This window comes from Xiphias gladius, chromosome 19, assembly GCF_016859285.1.
Source record: "Xiphias gladius isolate SHS-SW01 ecotype Sanya breed wild chromosome 19, ASM1685928v1, whole genome shotgun sequence".
NCBI lineage: Eukaryota > Metazoa > Chordata > Actinopteri > Istiophoriformes > Xiphiidae > Xiphias > Xiphias gladius.
The window spans coordinates 17,575,415-17,598,151 of NC_053418.1; the positions used below are offsets into that span (position 1 = coordinate 17,575,415).

At 42.4% G+C, this 22,737-nt stretch overlaps 1 protein-coding gene across 1 annotated transcript in view; it reads right to left on the reverse strand.

Moving 5' to 3' along the window:
* mef2cb (myocyte enhancer factor 2cb) overlaps nucleotides 1–22,737 on the reverse strand; it is a 57,409-nt gene that overhangs the window by 24,489 nt on the left and 10,183 nt on the right. Inside the window, exons 2-3 of the mRNA XM_040154702.1 lie at nucleotides 11,270–11,494; nucleotides 857–1,060 (exon numbers count right to left, since the gene is read on the reverse strand). Coding sequence (XP_040010636.1) covers nucleotides 857–1,060; nucleotides 11,270–11,323 — 258 coding nt within the window. The 5' untranslated portion in view covers nucleotides 11,324–11,494. The remainder of the gene's footprint in view (nucleotides 1–856; nucleotides 1,061–11,269; nucleotides 11,495–22,737) is intronic.

Genomic DNA, 22,737 nt, shown 5'->3' on the forward strand with positions numbered 1-22,737 from the left:
TTGCATATTTAAAACAATATAATCATCATATTGCAAGATTCCATGTAACAAGCACAGAGAGAATACTTAATATAGTCTTTGTGACATTTTCATTCATTTGAGAAATATTGTTCATTCAACATTACTTTGTGGGACAGGTGCAGTTTAGCACAGCAAGCATGGTTTGAGTGCAAATGTATGTGCGCCAGAGAAAGGGATAACTCTGCATCAATGCATGCATGTCTGTGTGTGGCCCACCAGGTTTGTCAGAGCTCCAGTGTGAATGTTGCATAACAGGTTCACGCTGAGAGCTTAAGGATCCTGGAGGGTGCCGGCGTCATTTCCTGTCTTACCTACCTTGCCTAGTGGCTGGCCTGACAGCGCTGTTTAAAATCGCCTTGAGCCACACTAGCGACATGTGTCCAAACCAAGTCAGATCAACATCTTCCTCTTAGAGGCACATTAATGGTGACAAGACACCCAGGGCAGGGGCTGGTGATTACACACCACATGGGGCAGTCTGAAAGGTCTAGATCAATGATAGGGTACCTCTTTTATACTGCCAAGTACACACAACACAAGAAGGCAATTTAATTCAACATAATTTCTTGTTAAGTTAATGACATAATGTGAGTCTTAAAATAACTTTTCCAAAAGTGATTGATATTGTGACTGAACCCATGGGGGAGACCGACAAACTATGGGAGACATTATTTCTTGCACTATGCTAGGTGTGAAGACCAAAAGAGAGAAGTAAGGGTTGCCGAATGAGTCATAAATGCTGTAACCATCTGTCTGTCTGTACGTTTCTGTGCGTGCGAGTGTGCGTGTGTCTGTGCATGCGTGTGTGCCAATTGTGTTTTCTTTTGCATCTTACCTCCACAATATCGGAGTTTGTCCTGCTCTCGTGGGGCTCGTTGTACTCGGTGTATTTAAGCAGGACCTTGTCCATGTCTGTGCTGGCATACTGGAACAGCTTGTTGGTGCTATTGAAGATGATCAGGGCAATCTCACAGTCACACAGCACACTCAGCTCATAAGCCTTCTTCATCAGGCCAAACTTTCGCTTTGTAAATGTCACCTAGGTAAAAGATGGAAAAAAAAAAATTAGAGGATAAAGAGAGGCTGAGGTAAGAACAATGTATAAAAAATTATTCTTATTCACATGAGGAGACTGGAGATTTCTGTTCACACATACACTAAACCAAATCTTTCAGTAACACCCTCATAATCAAATCAACCAATTTTACCTGACTTGTAGTAATCATTTAATTACAACAAAACAACCACCCTAGACTTATTCACTCTCTGCTGAGGGAATAAATAGAAATCCAACATAATAACCTTCCCCCTTTAAAATGACTAGGAAAAAGGCCATAAAACCAAAGTGAAGTCTGCTGATGGTTCAACAACCCCTGACTGTAACAGTCCATCCACTATACCAGGAAAAAAGAAAAAAAAAAGAAGCTGGGCTTGCATTTAAGGAACTGAAAATAGTCTGTCTCATACAGATAACGGTAAGAAAGATCAGTTATTGCTTGTACATCAAAGCATACAGAGGTTCATCATGGAACATATGTCAGGTTAAATCGTCCCTTTCAAATAACCCGAATATGTCCCCTCTCTCACTCCTGCTTTTGCACAAAAGGAATGCATATACCTAGGACTATTTTAATCTAAAAAATAGCTGAGACATACTATATTCTCACAGTGAAATTAACACATATTGTTCTATTGTTTTGTTGCCCAATTAACTGCCTCTCATAGTGAAGAACAAGCTATTGATATAAATAACGGATGGGTTCCCTGACTCTGCTTGAAGCTGTTTGTGAGTGCCTAAATAGTCACAATGTGCTCACCATAAACTGCAAAAATTGTCCTCTGTAATGGGTTTTTTTCTCTCTCTCCCTTTGTTTGTGGGTATGTGCAAGTGTATGTGTTTATGTGTGAGACTCAATACCAGTACCTTTAATAAGACAGGAATATAAGTGCCCAAATTGTCAATTGTCAATTACATTCCGCTATTATTTGGATCAAAACAAGAGCAGTGAAAGTGAATTAATTCCAGTGAGCTGCACCTGGTTTCTTTTCTAAGCCATGTGTGCAAGCTCTGTGGCTGTATGGGAAAAAGATTTCAAAAAATGTGACTCTGCCAGCTTCCTTCTCTAAGCAACAGTGCTTTTATTAAAATTGAAATTTCTATTATTATCTTATGTGACTGTGTGTATAATGTATATTGGAGATCTGTATTGACAAAGCTTTTTACAGGGAGGAAATACTGCCAGAACTGTGCCCAGCTGGTAGCTAATGATCTCAGTTTGTTGATTAACTGCGTGTTTGTCTATTCTCTTCTGACACTTAAGTGGGCCAAAAAATACTGACTGAAGCTCTAAACTCTCAGTTAAACATACTCTGAATGTAATAATAGAGACAATAACTAGGCTATAAAGACCTTTACAAAGAAAACTTTTAAAGAAGAGATCTGTGTGCATGGTAGGTCAGGGCAATGCATGATAGATTTGCGGCATAAATCTATCATGCATTGCCCTTCATGTTTTCTCTTTACAACTTCAAGACCTGAAAGAGGAGATAGGGTTGAATGGATATTGATACATAGTTTTGGATTGCCTGAAATCATATCTTCCAGGATGAAGCAGGGAAACTGAATATCAAACTGTCCATCACGTCCACCCTTTCTTGCTCTCTGTCTCCCTCTCTACTGAGAGTGGGTAGAACCTTGCATGTACTGCCGTGTCCCGGACCAGCTTCCCCCACTCAAAGTTTTCCAGTGATGTCACCGCATCATGCCTATCTGTCAGACAACAGAGGCTGAAACCAGAGACAGGGATGGCATTCTGACTCCTGACATACCGGTGTGTGCAATGTCAGGTTCTGTACCTCGGCACAAACACTCATCTGATTCACCGACGACATAGGGAGAAAAAGCCCCCCTGGGCTCTAAATACCATGCTGACATTTACACAGTGATACTGAAATGTGAAAAAAAAAAAAAAAAACAAGCCCCATCCTTAACGCCTTAAGATCAGAAGGCTTCTTGTGACAGTACAATTAATTGTCACTGCCAACCCACCCTGAGCTGTACCGTCCAAAACTAAAATGTAAGCACCATAAAGGGGTCTGCCAGCTTTCCAACAGCCGAGCTACAGCAGAAGTCATACATGAGCGAGTAAATAAGATGATAGGACTGTAGGACATAAGGTCAAAGCAGGCTATTCAGGAACAGGACATGTAGAGTGTTGTCTTCCCCTGGTGTTTTGATGCAAGGGGCACCAGGGGCAGACGCAGGACACAGCTAGCTCCTGGCCCAGCTCCGTTATCACCCACTCACTCAGTCACACTCTCTGCTGGGGCCATTAATGTTTCAGAGGGTGGCACGTGGCACACACACTGGGCTGGGTGTGAGTCCCAGAGGTCCACAGCTGCTAGTCTCAAAGGGGAGGTCCACATGTTGGCTCAGATTACTCAAGTATTAGTGGACCACTCACAAACATCACCAAAACCACATATACACACACAAACACAGCAGTGTAAGGTAGTAAGCAATTTGGAAGACACTCTTTCTCTGCTTCTCATTTCAACATGTAAAAACAAAAAGCAGAATCCATGCTGTCAAAGTTGTCTTGAGCCTCACACTTTAAATGAGGATCTGTGAATGCATTTCCCACATATTATAATTCACACATAGACTGACTTTAACAACACCACAAGAAGAGAATGAGTGTGATTATGAAAAGCCTTAACTGACCAAACAATAACACCTACATAAATATCACACCGCACACCCACATCTCAATCTGACACGTACAGCCTGCTACCTCAAAATCACATATATTACCAATGCTATGCACATACATCCATAAATACACAGGCATATATATACAGTGCATGCTTGCTTGATCAAGTACATACATGCACACACGCACACTTTAAAAAGACAGTCGGCTTGCACATAAATGCTATCTTGATGGGAAATACTGGTGAAAACATCATGTGGGATGTGCTAATTTGTACTGTATCTCAGCTATGCAGGTTTTATGTTCAGTGTTCAATTTCACTGATAGAGGTGACTCTGTAGTGAATTCATGGCCTCACTTGGTGCCGTCATGTGACTCCTTCAGCCCATCAACATTCATGCTGGTGATGTCACCGCTGGCCTTTCCTGTGCAAGCTCAAAACAGCTCTCTTGGCCCACACAGAGAGCTGCAAACTAGTACACTTTCGAGGAGCTACTGCTCTACACTCTGAGTGGGTAAAAACAGATGCTATGAATGGTACGCCTGATCTACAAGCAATTACAGATGTATGAAAGTGTCAGGCTCTAAATGCTTTTCGCAGCAGAAAAATGCTAATGATCAGGAAACATAGAAAGTTTTCCATTATTGAAAAGCCCTTGTGATAATTTATTTGTTTTGTAAGCAGCACAGTAAATGGCAGACCATTTCAAGTTATACTGTGTGCCATTATTTCTGAAATTTTGTAAGTATGGGAACTAATAATCACAGTGCTGAAATCAGAGCTATTTATATTTTATTTCTAATTTCTCATTTTAATTTGTTCAAGCACCTACTGTTGATGTGGCATGTGGGGAAAGAGAGGAGGGATGACATGCAACAAAAGGCCAGATTTGAACCAGTAACACTGTGATTACATGGTCAGCATTTTCAACATTATATCAAAAGCACATATTGAATATTAGCATAATCAGTCATTTAGATTAAATTTGAAAGAAATTGAAAAAAAAAACCCATTTTGTTTTAGTTTCAAAGTGTTTCTGTTTAACTTGTGGTAACACCGACTAAACCATTTATGTTTATGAATTAAAAATCTGCCATATCTGACAAGTGTGAGTATAAACCATGAAAAAAAAAGAATATATTGAAGAAAATTATGTCTATAAGAATGTTTTCGCCAATCACAGCTCTGACTTTGAGAACACTACATGCAGCTTTGTTTTGCTTGGTCAGTGGGTGCTCTTGGACACATCACTATGTTAATAACATAGAGCGTGACACAGACACTATTTTTTTTTTTAACCATATTTGGCAGTCATTGAGGTAAAGACTAAATTATGGCATAATGTAACACTTAACTCTCAAACTCCCATCGTAGGCTTCTAGGACGGTTTATGCATTCTTGCTCTGCATCTACAACAACAACAAAAATAATCATCGAAAAACTTTGGCCTGATAATCTCAGTGTCTCCTTGACTGTTTGTGCTTGGAAACGTCTTAACTATTAAAACTAACCAGATTTCACAACAACGGCCTAACCTTCTAAGAGATTACTCAACTATGGAAAAGCTCATGGCAACAATAAGTAGGCTAAGTAAGCAAAATTTGTGATCTTTTCTTCAACACTGTGAAGGAGACCAAAATCCCCTTCCATAGCACCATGTCTACTTATAGTTTATGCGGGACATTATCTAGTACAACTCTCAATTACTTTGTTACATAATGAGCAATAACTCATAGTGAACATATACCTTAGACTCAGAATGACACACAGGCCTTATTCGTTCACCCCTATCCTCCTCCACAACCCCATCCCAGGAGAGGTTCAGACACATGCACACACAAATGCATTCAGATATACACCCCTTTAAACTCCTAAACATTTCACCATCACTTCCACTTTATGGAGCCTCTCCCTCTCTTTTAAAAATGTTCACTCAACTCATTTTAATTCCTTTATGTATTTATATGAAATTATATGTATGCTACCACTGGAAAATGACCAATTAAAAAAAAAAAAATCAAAAAATGAAATAATAGATTCTCACATTTGAATTGTCATATTTCCTCCAGCAAAAAAAGGAGAAAAACACCCAGGATAAACAAAGGGACGAGAAGAAAGGAGGGATAGCGGCTGATTCTCTGCCACACAAGTGAGAGGGGAGGGAGAAAGAGGGGAGGGAGAAGAGAGGGGGCGGATGCACAGGAAGCACATTTGTATGCATTTCCTCTCATAACAGGAAGAGGCCAGTGGCTTCCCCTTCACAATGGCTTCGCTTCTGCTTCCCACCTCCTGCCTGCTTCCCTGGGGGAGGAGGAGGTGGAGGAAGAGGAGGAGTGGAGAAACAGGCACCAAAAACTGCTGGTTAGCAAACCAAACATGGCTGTGTGGGGACACACACACGCAAGCACACACACACACACACACACACACACACACACACACACACACACACACACACACACACACACACACACACACACACACACACACACAGATGTCAGTCAGCTATGGAGTAGCACAATTTGTCTTGAGACAAACACTTATCCCATTGTCAGGGGCCAAGCAGGAAGACACGGGCTTACGCAAAAGAAATAAGAGGAGCCCAAGACCTGGGCCTGAACTCTGCCTCACAGTCAAACAAGCTGTTAAGAGGGGTAGTGCGACAAAAGAGGCTTTGTCCTACCTCTAATATATGCCATGCTCTTGTCTCTCCTCAAAATCCCACTAACCATTCTTACAGTAGGAACAGGAGGCAACAGACTCCAAACATTTCTTCATTATGTGTCTACATCAAGTGTCCAACTTGAGCAGCTAAATACTAACCTGATGGAGTGGTGTCGTAATTATGCCAATTCTAGTTATAGGTGCCATGTCTTAAAATACATGCAAGTTTACATTGTTCTTCTTACCAGAGCTAGTAATTACATTTCAGAACAGCACTTAAATAGCTGGCTATGTTCTTTCTCTGTACGTTCCTGTTTATGCTGAAAAACCGCAACTGGAAAAGGATATGCCTGCTGACAAAAGAAAGTGGATGTTACATTACAAGGCCCAAGTTAGTGGCCAGAATGACAAAAATAACTTTGTTGTCATTCATTTGAGGTGGATAAGCTTTTGTTGTGGCACAAAGGCCAATTTTCACCTTAAAAAAAAAAAGAAAAAGAAAAAATGCTTTTTTTTCCTTTTCTTTAGCAGCTGATGGGTTTAAACTGATTTTCACATAGATTGTATGTCCTCACACGTCTGATTGTTTTAGTGATTTCTGCTGCAAGAACACCCTATTAACCCCAGTTTTCACTAAATGAAGTCTTCTTATGACAAGCACAGCTCGGAATTTGCTTCTATCAGTGAAAACAGAAGACAAAAATGGAGAGACAATATAAATGATTCACAGATTATGAGCCAGTCCATCAAAGTAATTAAAAAAGAAAAAAAACAAAAAACAAATTGTTGAAGACCAGTCTACAGACTGCATTTGCAACAAACATGTCTTTACAATCAGAATTTTGCATATATTTTTATTTTGAAATTTTTCACATAATTTAACCTTTTAAAAAACATTTTAAATGTGAATATGCCTTGATAAATAAACATACTTTTATTTTGAAAATTAAAAGCCCAAAGTAATGAGCCCTATAGCGAACAAAAGAAAGAAATGAAAGGAAGCTAGAAAAACCATTAAGACTATCTAGTGAGGGAAAAAAATTAGAGAGTGAGGTGAGAGAGCAAAATGAACCATGTCAAGAACATGTGGATGAAAAACAAAACAAGGAGTAAGTTGAGAAGGCAAAAGAGAGTAAAATTACAGCAGGAAGGTGAGAGCTTAGTGAGCCCTTTTCAGGTGAGGCCTCGCAGTGCTGAAGATATGACAGAGAGGTGTGCCACTTGGTGTGGTAAAAGAAGGAGATGGTAGAAGGTGGGAAAAGAGGGAATTAGAGGAGGGGTGCAGGGGTGAGGAGCTACCCTGTGGGCCTCATTATTTTCCTTCTGTTAATTTCACTCCCACATTTTCTCACCCCAGTGCTGTTGATTGGAGAGAAGAATGCTGTGTCGTAGAAACAAAAAGACCCCTTATTTCAGCTACAGTGCCACAGTCAAAATGGTGAGAGAAGAGAGGAGAAATATGCAGGAAGGTTTTTTTGTCTTCTTCCAGCCAAGTATGTGTAAGCATGAATGTTGTTTGTGGGAGTTGGGAAATCCTGTTGTTTTACTTCCTGTCACTGATGACCTGATCCGTGTTTAACCTTTGCTCCCCCCACGGAACCCGCATGCCCCACATATACACACAGATTCGCACAAACAAGACATCCTAAATTAAGCCCGCTGAGTGTACTGGCTGGAGAGGTAACACTAATTAGAGCCAATTGCAGTAAATTAGTCGATCCCAAGACCAGCTCCAGAGAGATAGATGTGTTTTAGATGTGTTTACAAGCAGGCATTTGTCTATGCTGCATAAACAAGACATGAAATAAACCATATAAGTGTATAATCTGCAATGCTTCAAATCCATTCCAGTGTGTGTACAAACACACACACCTGTGCATGCATGTTCTACTGTACTGTAGGTGTGTGTGCCTGCCTACCTGTGTGTGTGTGTGTGCGTGTGTGTGTGTGTGTGTGTGTGTGTGTGTGTGTGTGTGTGTGTGTGTGTGTGTGTGTGTGTGTGCGCGCGCGCGCGCGTGAGCTGGGGCAAGATAGTCTGCTTTCTGTGTGCAATCCATGAGTTTATGGCACAGGGGGCTCTTTCATGTGCCCGAGGCTGGGAGAGGGTCTGAGTGGTCAGGGGGCTTGGAGCCAGGGCTCACACACTGCTGCCCACTGTCCAGAGCTCCGGGCAGCCAGTCAACGCCAGGGAGGCCTGGCCCTTCTGCCCCTGCTCTGGGGAAGTGTTTCAGGGCCTGGGGGTGGCAGCCCAAAGTGGCCGCCCAGAGAGAGCCAGGCCCTGTGCCCACTATGATGCTGCCGCTGCAGGGAGGGCAGGGGTGGGGAGGCGATGAAACCCTGTAGGTGGCAAGGTGGCGTTGACAGCCGCAGAGAGTGGTACTACTCCAAAGAGGGCTGCAGTACGAAGTGTGTGCAGACTCAGGGAAAATGTTACAATTGCTTTAAATCATTATTTACGAATGAAACAGATATGGTACAATGTCCCATCTTATACAACTTTATGAGCTGTTATATAGATACATAGATACTCATGTCATGTCAGCTCCATGTAACTATCACTATCGCTATATCTTGTATATTTTGTACAAATCATTTGAAAAAATATCAATGTGTTAAACACAGAAGGCCACAGAAGAGCTTCAAGAAGATGGCAAAACTTCAAAGACATGAAACAGTTAAAGTGTGTAAAGAATTTGAGGCTGAAAGAAACGCTATACAAACTCCTTTGGTATTCATTTGGCTTGGGCTCCGGGACATTTCCTCAAAAAGGAAGTGAAAATATGCAAAGCCAAAGCTTCCGTTTTTTTTTTCTTTTTTTAAGAATTAATTTAAAGTTTTCTGTGTCTGTGTCTGTCTCTGTCTCTGTCTCTGTCTTGTGATGTCCGCCTCTACAAAATGTAGTGATGTCATTTATTTAGGCCGTGGGTTGAATGACACTGAATGCCATATGCTCCACAGAGGATGTGGTGTTTTCCACATGACTTGATGACATCAAATCTGAAAGAATTCTTATTAGATAAAACAAGAACTGAATAAGTAATCTATAATTTAAGGGATCAAAACGACAAAATCCAATGATATATTGATTTTCCTTTCCCCGAACTCTTTCTCTCTCCTCCCTCTCCTCTCCCTGTAAGTAAAGCCCGGATATCGCAGGCATCGATTCCCCTCAGGTGTCCTTCCTGTCTCCCTCTTTCCCTCCTTATCCTCAGGAGCCGGAGTGCTTAGTGCAACTGGCGGGCCCAGTATAAGGAGGGATGAGAGAGAAGGACTGAGATAACAGTAAGGAGGAAATGTGGGTGCTGCTGCAACACGATAGCTTTAGTCTTCAACTAAAACTCTGTGACCTCCTCCTTGCTCTTGCTCTGTCTGTCTGCCTGTCTCACTTTCAATAACAAATACATGATTTTGAATATGGACAACATCGGCACATACTGTCAGACACCCTCCCTGCTTTTTTAATGTATCTCCTTATATGTATCTCTGTTATACTCTCCTTTCTGTGCTGCATCTGTGACTCTGAAGGCTCCCTGTGTCGAAGGTGAGCACGCAGTGTATCAGTAAAATCCTGTAAGTCACTACTGGATGTTGCTTCTTTATCTCAGGTACACTCGCGTTCTCGCTCCCCTCTCAGTATTCTCGTTACTTGCAATCATACTCATTGAGATCTGTCATGACAACTGTCAAAATCTGCTTCAATTGATCCTCCAGTATGGTCCAATCGATTCCTTGAGCCTTTTTATGTCACTTTACTCTGGCCACAAATTACCGTGTTTGATAAAGCACACTGTGAGAAGTGTCCTGGAGCATTATTGTGGATGTCAGACTATGAAGATGAGGCAAAGGCACTGAAGCAGGCCTTTGTTGAGACAGCGTGTGTGTGCCTGCGTGCATGTTTGACCTGTGATCCAGGGGCCACGATAGCAGCGTATGGATCCAATTGGGCTGCCAGGAAGCTGACGAAGTGTCAGTGGTCAGTCGTGCCACAGGAAGTGATCGATTGTGGGCCTCGAGGGCAGTGAGAGAGCTCTGTCTCTATCTATTTCCTGCCACAGACGGTAGTGTCTGCTTGAATCACGCCGTCCACAACTTATTATGTCTCTCTCAAGTAATGCCAGCTGTTGTTAGAAAGTGCCATGCAAGAATCCCATTATTGTTAGGTAGTTGTTTGACCTGGGATTTTTCTTTCAAATTTTCTTTGTGCCATTAGTTTAAAATATAACTTTTGCCACGCAGAGGAAAGCTACAGCAGTCCTATGGTTACTGATTTTGCTCAAGAAAAATACTGTTGCAGTGTTTGTTTCCCCGGGCTGCCCTTCATCTCCACCCTGTTGGCCCGGTCCAGTGTGTCACTTTAGACCATCCCATCCCTGTTTGGTTGTTTGTTTATATTTTCTTCCACACTGCTTCTCCAGTGATACCACCCTCTGCTCGGTAATATTCCACTGCCAGTGAGCTAAACTGGGTGGCAGGTTCTGAGAGTATGGGTGTGTGAAGGCTGCTTCAGTTGTGTGTAGGCCGAAGCCCTAAGAGCGGGCACTGATAAGCAGAATGGATTTCTAGAATTACAAATGTTCTTATGCAAATCCATTTTAAGAAACATGCTCCCGGTGTCCTCACACTGCTTTGTTAGATTGAGGGGAAACAAACCTGCCATCATAAGTCAATGGAACTCTTCTACCTAAAGCAATAACTGTGCTATCCCCGCATACATTTCTCTGTCCCCCAGTTCACATATTGCCCAGACTCCCAGAAGACCTTCATTGTTGAGGGCTATGTGGGGTGTAGGGTGTTTCTCCTTCCTCCCTGCTCTACCCCTCCTCTCCTCCACCCTCATACTCATCCATCCTCCCATACCCCAGGGACTTACCTGTCTGTTGCGTTCATCCATAATCCGCGTGATCTGAATCTTTTTCCTCCCCATCGTCCCCGTGTCTTTCTTTCTTTCCTCTTTCTACAGAACTTTATGCTTTCTTCTCCCTCCTTTCTTCTTCTTTCTCTTCTTCTTTCTCTTCACTCTTGTGCTCTTCCTTTATCTGTCTTTTTTTCTGCTTTCTATTTGTTCCAATCAATGCAAAGATTCCAGCATCCGTACCTGCAAGAAAGAAAGGGGGTGGGGGAGGAGAGGATAAGCATTAAATGAAATGAAATATGGCAAAATACTGAGAGAAAAAATAATAAAAGTGGCATCATGGCAGCCACAAGGGAGGGTGAAGAAAGACAAAGAATCTGTCAACAGTGTTGTAAGAACCGCTGTGTTTTTCACTGTCGATATCATGCAAATCAGTTTTTGCATTTTTTTCCCGGGCACCAACTATGAGAGGAGACAGCGCTGTCAGGATCTCGCCTCGTTCACAGAGAGTTTGACAGTGTTTTGGAAGTGCCGCTAACTTAAACGCTCTAATCACCAACACTGTAACATTACCTCCAGACTGAAATATACATTTTGTTTCTTCCCACGAAACTGCACTGTATTGACAGTGGAACTGCTAGACACAGCTTTTTCTACTCTATCTGCAGCTCATCTCCAAAATGGCAGATGTGAGTTGCAGGATAGAATACAGATGTAAAACCGAGCTCACTATTACCATGTTCTGGCAAAACAAAGCCAAAGTAAAAAGGAGAAGAAAAGAAAAAAAAGTGCCAAGAGTGATCTTTTGAAACATAGTGAAAGAATGCTTCTTAAGGACAGATATCAAACAAAATTCCATCATGAACTTAATCCAGCTGGAGATGCTGCATGTCAGTGAGTGCATCTGAGGAACATCTGAACAAATGCACTTGTGTGTTTGCTTGTGTGTGTACAGTTTAGAGTGCGAGTACCTGTGCCTCATGAGGAGGCCAATTGCTGATGAGCTGGACTGCATGTGTGAAGAAGAAAGCTGCGCTCCAAAAAGTTTGTGTGAGTGAGTGAGTGAGTGACTGTGTGTCCGTGTGTGTGCACGTGTGTGTGTTCTTGTGTAAGCTTGGCTAAGCCAGAGCTCCAGTGCATCTCTCCAGAGTGCTAAAGTAGGCCAACCCAATCTATCTCAGGGAGGAGCAGAAGAACTGTTGTTGTGTTTTCTTTTGACAGTAGAGGTGATAACGTCCCTCGTTATGCAAATGAGCATCCCATTATTTAAGCTCAGTGCAATGCAGGGGAGCTGTCAGCGCCGTCACATAAAAAAAAAAAAAATCTTCCATCTACCCTGCCTTTTTTTTCACTACTTTCCCCTTCTTCTCTCTTCTCTCCTTTCTGAACCAGATTTCCGGCACCTGGCAGCACAAGCATCAGACATTGATGTGGAAGACGACACCGCTTCACCAAAAGACATGTCAGTCTCAGTCTCTCTCTCTACCACTCTCTCTTCTCTCATACACCCTTGCTCTCTTCCTCGCTCTCTCATACGCTCTCCTTTGCACGCTCCCACACACATATATTCACATTGTAATACACTTCCTTTCCCCTTCTTTCTTTTTATTTTTTATTTTCCCCTAACCTGAATCCATGTATTTATTGAGTAACATACATGAGAAAGCACAAGAAAGCTCTAAACCCCTGAGGTGAGTGCAGCACATTGCTATGCACTTGACCTCTTTGTTCTAGAGAGTAGGACATTGATAATGAAAATGTGTAATAGGAACATCCAGGCATACTAGTAATAGTGACAGACCAAGGCCTGTAGCAGTAGTACATAATTGCAGATCTTTTCATGTGCAACAGAAAGCACGTTTTGAGTACTACCTGCACAAAATCTATAGTGCTGTAGTGTTTAGTTAAAATAAAACTAGAATGATGATGTGGGCCTTAGGAGTCCATATACAAAACACCCATTTTGTAAATATATTTATTTTTTAAGATGTAAAATCACATTGATTATTATGTATATTATAAGATTCTCTGTCAGGAACTTCGATCACATAAAAATGTAAAACAAAGTGAGACAATACAATTTGAACAATGATGAAATACATGACAAAAAACTTCCTGAGTTGATGGTTTGGAATACGCCCACTTATGGAAGAAATGAGATACAAACATAAATGCCTCATTTGGCAGTTAGGACAACAGCCGGCCTGCACCATCACAATAATAACAAGATCTAAAATAACTCTGTGGCAGCTCTGAAGAGGCTATCCAAAACATTTTAGCATTGCTCTGCGCAAACACACCCATCCATAGAAAACAAAGAAGGATGTTGTCAGACAAACTAGGATTACAAGCCAACACTAAGGCGCTTGGCACAAGACAGCCAGACAAGGATATCAATCAAGCCGGCGTACCTCAATCACAGTCTGACAGCATCATCCCCTCCCAGTCTTTGTGCTCAACACTACCCAGCCCAGGCATTGCTCCAAACAAGGAGGCGTTACCTCCGTGATCCCTGCCTCCTGGCCTCCACCTCCTCCTCATTCCTCCCACAGCTCACTGAGCAGAACTGAACCTCTCAATGTCAACACCCGCTGGGGCAACACCTTAGGCCTTACGTAACATTAACGCTAAGACTAAGCCCGTGTCCTGAACATTTAATCCCTACATTTGGCTCCCAGCACCAGCTAACGCTCCCTGAGGTGAGGCTCTGCTGCGGCTTAGCCCCGTGCCTCCCTGCCTCAGGCCCCCCCCATCCCTTCTCACTCTTGCCTCCTCTACCTCCTCCTACACAACAACGAAAGTTCCCTTCCCCCTGTCCCCTCTTCTCACCCCCCACCATCCCCCACTCTTCCTCACACCCGCCCCCGTCCCATATGAATGCCAGCCAGCTCCTGGATAAGAGCTGAGTGCCCACCTCCTCATCAGGCTCCCTTCCCTCTCCGTCCCTTGCGGTGAACAGAGCATCAGTTAACAGATTACGACTGAATCACTCAATCCAATTTAGCTTCATGACGCCAAGACAGTGAATTGGAGAGAAATGCAAGAAGCAAGCACTGCTTAGTGAACATGGTCAAGTGGCAGAGTGCAGTAATCCTCAGCAGGAATTTTTCACAGGTGACTGACACCTGACCTTGAGAGGGCAAAAGAGGTGTGAAAGTAACAAGAGGAAAAATGAAGACACACAGTGCAAGACAGAAGAAAGAACTAATAAGCTTGTACACATTAAGCCAATTTACTAATCCCAAAGTAAGGCACTGGGAAAGAGGGAATGAGCTGTGGAAAATGAAAAATACACAAAAGATTATTCTTTTTCTTCTCTGTGGAGTCTGACTAATGGTATGCCTGCGTTCACACTAGCCTGGTAACTGGAGGGAGCCCGGAGCGGGCAACTGCTAAGGTCAGAGATCACACTGGCACCTCTGCTTGTTTTATATCCTGGGTCCCAACTCTCTATGCTTTGAGTTGGAGAGGTGACAGAGAAAGAGAAGGAGAGCGGAGGGAGGAAAACAGAAATGGAGAGAGGAGAGGGGAATGGAGTGAAGCATAAAGAGGAATCTTTTGAACAGGCACCAGGCCTCTCCAGGGGGAGGGGAAGAGCTGTACCCACGACCCTCCCATCTGTTAAGCAGACGGACGGGGGGGGTGTGTGTGTGTGTGTGTGTGTCTGTGTGTGTTTGTGTGTGTGTGCGTGAGTGCATGTGTGTGTGTTTGTGTGTGTGTGTGTGTGTATGGGGGGGGGCAGCGATTCAGCACATAGATCTAATGAGCATTCTCTCTGTGTGTGTCTCAGAAGTGGAGCTGAGAGGACGATGAGAACATATACACTCAGTGCACCACAAGGCTTGATTCTAGGTCGCCTCTCTCCCAAGTGTTTAGTCACTAAAAACTAATATACAGCACATTGCGCTTTTTCACATTCTAATAGACGGTCTGTAGGGTACTTGTTAATGTGGCTTTATTATTGAGGACAGACACTGAAGACAAGTCCTTTGAATCAAGGGGGCGACATAAAGAGGAACTTTACTTTGACTCATGCTCGGGACTAATTCGTCACAATGAGAGTCAGCTGCAGAGTTTTGTTTGTAAGCCAAGAGAAGGGACATGAAAACAAGTGAGAAGAAATGCACATGAATTTTAGTTCCAAGAACAAAAGTTGTGACCATTTACCTACTATTCACAGAATTGTCACGGAAAATGTTAAAAACGAAAGCAGCACTCCTATAAATGCAGAGTGTGCGGAATTCTGCTGATGCTGATATTCTCAAATCCTAATTCTACATGTTATAGCAAATTGGGGAAGGTGATTTATCATGACTGGATTGGCGATGTTTTTCCAAGAAACCCCACCTCAGCAGCACAGCCTCAGCTCATGGTACATCTGCAACACATTTGGTAATAGCATGTGTCCTGAAAAAAATATATATATAACGCCAGTATCCCCTATCCTCCTAGGAAATGTGGTTGTAAGGATTTGAAATAACATATTACACTGCAGTAAGTAAACCTTTTAGGAGGTGTATGGTACATTAAATAAACGCTCTCTCTTTTTAAATAAACTCCCATTTCCTTGAAGAGGAGGATGAAAAAAAGCGCTTTAATATAGTTTTCCAAATACAATCTGAATGTCAGTACACACTCAAAGTGCTCCATTTTCACTTGAGCATTTCTGTCATGTAGAAGATTTTTTTCGAAAAACGTTTTTTTTTTCAGATGTGTAGATTTTTGGAGGTTTCTTCTTTTGTTTTTTTTCTGTAGCTATGTGCATGTGTGCCTGTATACATGTAGATGTGTTTGTGAGTGCCTTCATGTGTGTTTGTGCTTTTGATTTGGAAATAGTGGCACACAGCACTTTATCTCGTGTAAGGGTGGATGGAGATATACAAGCAGAAATGAGAGGAGAGGAAGGATCAAGCAAAGGAACAAGTCGATGGCCAGGCAGGATGGGAACAGAAAAATGTGTATCAGGTCTCATTGTGCCTCTAATGTCATTACAGGCAGTGACTCCTCTATGTGGCATGCCACACTCCCCATCTGTCAGAGCGAGATAGGCAGGGTGACGAATGGCTATCACTGCTACTTCCCTCACCCCCCCACCCCACTCTAATGGCTGTATCTTTTTTCGAGTGCTTGGGGAGAAGAGTGACCTAAACCTGGGCGGTAGCCCATGCGTAGGTGGGCCTCTATGCCTCTGAATCTCAGCAGATATTAGGGCTAATTTAACATGTTAGCAGCTAAAGAGATTAGCAACATGTACATCTGGGGATTAGAGTGATAGTGGTGGATCATCTTATAATGTGTTCATTCCTTTTTTCCCAGTGTGCATTCTAGCTAAACTTGAATTTGAGATGTGGCAGTGTGTGTGTGTTCTTATGTGTGTGTTGGAGGATATGTCTTCACCTGTCTCTTTCTATTAGCTCACGGTTTAGTTGGATCATTAGCGAGACAGAGAGGGTTTCACATGTATTCTATTTTCAATCTCTATGTGCCTTAGAACTGGGACACCTGTCTATTGATGCGGAGGAAAGTGAGCCAATAGTCTGCTATTGGCAAAAGTTTTATAAGTGTGATTGACATTATGGAACAAATTATATTGTTATAAGTAGCAGTTCAAGTGCTACAAGATGGGCTCTTAATTCCTTGCCAAGCCCAGTTCAACCAACTTAAAGCTTCATACTTCAACTTTAAACTTAATTGATTCTCAAACTAATGAGACTCTGCCAGCACTGTTTCCTCTCTTATACTTCAATCCAACAGCTCTGCCCCAGGGTCTTGGAGGACAGAAAGACAGGAAACACACGCACACACAGCTCAGCGGAAGGATGTGACATCAGCAGGCACGGACAATCAAAGGTGTTAAAGGTGCTTCCTTCACCAAATCACTCACATGTTAACAGGGCATACATTGGGATTCAAAACCAAATCACCACTCTCCCCTTCTATCTCCAACAGCTAATAATGAGTGCAAATAAACAAAGCAAAACGTTTTCTAAATATGAAATACCTTAGGCCTTACTTTGAGTTCCCTAATAAATATATTTTGCTTTATGTCATTTATAAGGGAAGTCTTAATCCAAAAATAAATAAATAAATAAATAAAAACCCTAGCAAAATATTTTTTCATGAAACAACAGTCATATTGTGAAAACAATGACTGGAAAACTGGGTTGAAACGGTTGTTTGCTGTGGAAAGCCTGCGTTTATTCTGCCTAAATAGTAATTGTAATAACCTTTGAATAAATTTTAGATATTGAACTTAAAAAAGTGTTTGTCTACAGTATATATGTATGCAAGTATATTCTTTGGAAAATACATCACTGGGATGGGAGTGGCACAATATAAGATCACAATATCAGCCAGAATAGTATTTTCATACTTTTTCCTTCCAACTCAGGGAGCACCTTAGCTGCAAAAGATTTCCATCCCAACAGCAATCAAACTGAAACGGGTTAGAAATTTCTGAACGGAATTACATTGCTTCCATTGAAAGAGCAATTAGAGAAAAATCTCAAACTGTCTTCAAAATGCCTAAGAAAAGAAGAACTAATACATGGAAAATGATGTATCAGCTTTTCGGCCAAATTAAGTTTTTTTTAAATTATTATTATGAATTCAAACATTGAAACAGCTTAACTAATTGTTCAACATCTGAGAATCCACTCAGGTAAGTGTTTTCAGTTTTAGATATTTTATTGTGTATGAAAGTTTCGCCTACTGCTTTGTTGTATCAGGTAATCATAATGAGCGGGTAGAAACGAAGGTAGAAGAGTGTGAAGCCCTGCCCTTCGTTTGGGCAGCTGCACGTCTCAATCAGCAGCAGCAAACAGGGGCCTTGGGCCATCAGAGCCGCAATGGAGATAGGTAGCCATCCGTCAGAGCCCGTATGGAGACAGGTGAGAGCCGTCTTTCCATAGCCCATTGCTGACTTCCTCAAGGACAAAATGACTTGACACAATGTGTCAACCCCCCTCTTTGAAAAGAGGCCAAGGGCTGTAAATCCGCAGCTGCTAAGTCAAAGGCAGATGAGCAAAGAGGGCACACGTGAAAGTGAGGTGAAGCTAGACAGACGGGGATAGGGAGGAAGAGTAGCCGTTGCGGTTAAAAGGCATTCCCTGTTGACTGTTGGCAGCTTTTTGTAGTGACAATGGCTTATATAGCCATGATTGACAAACAAATAACGTCAGAAGGCCGCAATGACAAAGTTGCCACACACATACCCTTGTGCCAAGCTGGAAAAAATGGTATCAGAAAAAAAGGAGAAGAAAAGAAAAAGCAGAAGCAAAGGCGAGCCACAATTTGGAGAGGCCCCGGAAAGGCTGGAATGAATCACCATTTAGTGCATTCAGTCTTTCCATGGCATGAGCATAAGTAGGAGTAATGCATGCATTCAAGGATGAATTATAGATAGAAAAGATGATAGAGAAAAAAAAAAATCAACTTAATAGAGGTGACACAGTACAAGATGGTAACAGAGTGGAGTTTGGCAGAAGGGACAAAAATGAGAGGCAAAGAAATGGTTTTGATATGGAAGTGGTGAAAATTGTGGTGATACACATCTGATGTTTACACATAAATAACTTCACTTAAGTTTCACTTTATCAATTGTCGCATTTTCTTTCACTTCTTCCTCCCTCTCTCTCCCACTCTGTCTCTGTCTCTTGCTCTCTTTCCAGTCATCATAAAGTCATTTTTCAAAGCTCTTCTGCAGGTCATGTTTTCCAGTGAGTGTAAACCACTGTCTCAATTCACATGTTGCCCTGTGCGCCGCAGGACCCAGGTGTAACCCACTGCTGACACTGAAGGGACAGGAACAGAAAATGAACACACTGTACATGAATGATTCCACACTCACAAGTGTTTGTCTAGGTCCGCAGATAAGCCTTTCCCTGCTTTTCTATTATGTTAATAAAATAAGCAGCACCGTAATGAACAATTAACCAGTGCAGTGGAATCGGAGTACAAACCCTTCAATGAGTGCTCCCAGCCCCCACAGAAACAGCCAGGAGTCATTTCACTAAGAACACAAAGCAGTGACATATTCACCCAATTATGTTCCCCGTCGTGTATGACAATGTCTCAGGATGTTAGCAATGCTCTCCAGTGGGGGGAGAAGGGCAGAGAGTGTGTGCATGTGTGTGTGTCTGCGTCAGAGGTTTGAAACTGAGGCTAAGGGCTCTTTGCTGCATGGGCCACGCTTGTTTTTGTTCAAGCACAGCAAACTTCCCAGTAGTCTCGTGCCCCGGCTCCCCTCTTCCCCACCCACGACCCCACACTGTATCAACACCAGACATCATGGTTAAGACGATCCGCTGATGATTTCATCACACCCCCACCCTTTAGTCTTTTCTTTGCCACAGCATTCTAATCACCCTAATTAAAAGCTTTGTTCATTTAGAAATCTCTGATGACAATTTGTTTCACTCTACCCTACAGCAGTGGTGGCTATGAAGAGAGGAGAATTAAATTTGATCTTCTGACAGCAATTATTAAATGCTCCCTCCTGGCCTCAATTAAGGCCTGCAGGCTAATGCTAACATGGCTAGCCCTCATGCAACCACGAGGTGCCGGTGCACTTCCTTTTTCTTCACCAGCTTCGTTTTGCCATTCTTTTTTCAGCATGTATGTGTGTGTGTGTGTGTGTGTGCTCAGGAGTACGTCTGTCAATTTGGCGGGTATAGAAATGTGCGCTTGCTTCTGGCTTGTTATCTGTTTTGCATACTTGCTGACGGGAAGATGTAAATAAAATGATTTCCCTTTTTCGGGTGGGTTTGTCGTAACTAAGTCAACATGTGGGGACTGGCAGATCTACAGGGAAGTTGTGGAATTTACTATTTTCCCTTGTCTCGCTTCATCAGCAAGTTTGGATTCCACAATGATACTATTACGTGAAGTGATTACTTTTTTTAAGTTAGGACCGTAACAAGTAAATAATGAAGCTTGTACATTGGTGACGTACTTTCTCTTCTCTTCTTCTCTACTGTTAAGACTTGTGTTCAGTGTGGCGAGGGCCTCAACACATACAAGTCAATAAAACCGACACTTGCCATTATTACCATGTATCACAGTAGGCACACATAGGTACAGGTTCGGCTGTGTACATGACTTAAAGGGACAAAATTAACCCCTTAAAAAGCAAAATCTACAATTTCTAAAAAGTTAGCGCTCTAAACAACACTGCCTCACCCTGTTGTTGTGACACTCCAATAGCATTACATGTCATGGTCACAGGCTGAAGGGAGAGCCACAGCTCTGCTTAGAGTCTATATACAGCATGTGGGTAATTTGCAGCGAAGTAGAAGGTTGCACACTTCAACAAGGATGTCCTTCATAAATTCGACCTTCTGTTTTTTCTTTCCTTTTTATTTTTTCTTCTTCCTCCAGTCCCTGTGCTCTACTAGGAAACCGAGTAACCTAGATCATAGACTAGGGAGAGAGGGATTGTGACAGAGAACGAGAAAGACGGTAAGAATGAGAGACAGAGGTACAGAGAGAGAGAGACTGAGCTAAAGAAGCAGTGGGATAGATTGAAGGTAGACATAGTCAGACTGACACTCCACCACCCTGCTCAACACTTAAAAAGATATTTATAAAAAACACTCTACTAGAATGATCTGATGTTCACTCCTCTTTTTTCTGGTTACCACAAGATGATTGTGCTGTTTATTGGTGAGCATTATTTCCCTGTTGAAGCTGCGCATCATTAAACAGAGATTGTTCCACTGTTAGTGTTTGTTTAAGCAAGGGTGGTATAATGTTTCCAGGCACTGTCTCTTCACCGCAAGCGCACACACACACATACACACTGACACAGACAACTTAAACTTGAGACGTGAGTTGTATGCTCTGCATTTATAATTTATGTCACTTCTGTGCTTTCTTTCAAGTCAAATTTAGGTGCCCCCTAACATAAGGAAAGCAAATAAAATCAAAAAGCAATATACGTTGAAAACTTTCTCAGTCTCTGTTATGAAAAATGGATATAACAAAGTCTGTAAAAATATGAATCTTTTTCTGCTCATAGCTTGCTCTCTCACAGGGCTTTACAGTTCCCAGAGGAGTGCCAGTGGTGGGGTGCATGAGACGAAATGTCGCACGGAGTGTGGAAGGCGTGTGGCGGCACACGGTGCCTACAGATCAGCCTCTGTTTAGGGGAGTGGCCCCATCAAGGCCAGAGCCAGGCCGGACCCAGTCGAAGCCTCTCATTAGTCGTCGGCTGGTTGCCGCTTTCCTTTTTGGAGTGGTTAAGGGGGAACCGGCGAGGGTCTGGCAGTTCCACTGTACTCCACTCCCAACACCATCACAACCCGACCTCATCAAAGTGAGCGCGCGTAATTTGTCACAGAAAGCAGCCAATTAACATATGCTTAGGGAGGAGGGAGGACTAGAAAAAGGGAGGAGAGGAGGGGAGGGTGAATGAAAAAAGATAGCGTATGATTAAAGAGTCTGCACAGCTGCACAAAATCAAGATGGCAAAGAGAGGTTTGAAAGAGACCTCAGACCCAGTAATCTGATAAAGGTTACTGTTACTTAACCCCCATAAGCAACAGAGAGAGGGAGAAAGAGAGAGGGGGAGAATGAAATAATAGAGACAAACAAATATTAAATTACTACTGCGAAGCTACAAGCTTTGGCAGAGTGCCCCTGCTCTCAATATGTGGCTACGGTGAAGGCCACTGTATCACACGGAGATGACCCCTCTTGCCAAAGCACTACTGCTGTTTGACCATGCTCTATTTTTAGCTCAGCGCTCACCATTGTGCTTGACGTAGTTCACAGTTATGCTAAATACTGCCAGAAAGTTCCTTTTTTCCTTTTTTTAACGCTAGATTTTAACGCTTGATGCGCCGCAGCAATTTAGCTCCCTTTCTCATTAAACAAAAAGGTGTTTTTTCATTTTTCATTTATTTTTCAATCACAAAGTCTCAGACATGTTGCTTACATTCTGACTTGTTTGTTTGCTTTCAAATTCTTGTTCCTCATAGTCGGTTTTTAACATGCAGTGTGTGGTTATTTATGCATGTGTGCACACCTGTGTGTGACTGTGTGTCTGTATTTCTGTTATTGTTGATGTTGTTGTAGGAACATCTTGTGAAGTGAGTTGTGTGATATCTTGCTTTGTTGTTGGATACGGTGGCAGGCTGAATGCATTAGCAGTGCACGGCGATGCCACTCTGTGTTCTGTCGTCTCTCAGCCACCTCTGCCTTGTCTCTCTACAGTGACTGATCACACGGGCTGACAAGCAAGTTTGGGTCTTCGTCTGCTGCGCTATCCTTTGCTATGTGGGCTCCAACTCTTTCAGCAAGCAAAATAAAAAAGGAGGAGGAAGGAGGAAGCTTTAAAAAAATTTGAGGGATTTTGGAATTGTACGTCGAGTCATGGGGAAATCCCCCAAACAAAAATGCAGTAGACTTGAACAACAATTTTGTATTGCTAATACAGATATCTGAGAATATACATTATTATTATATTTCTTCTTATTATTATTATC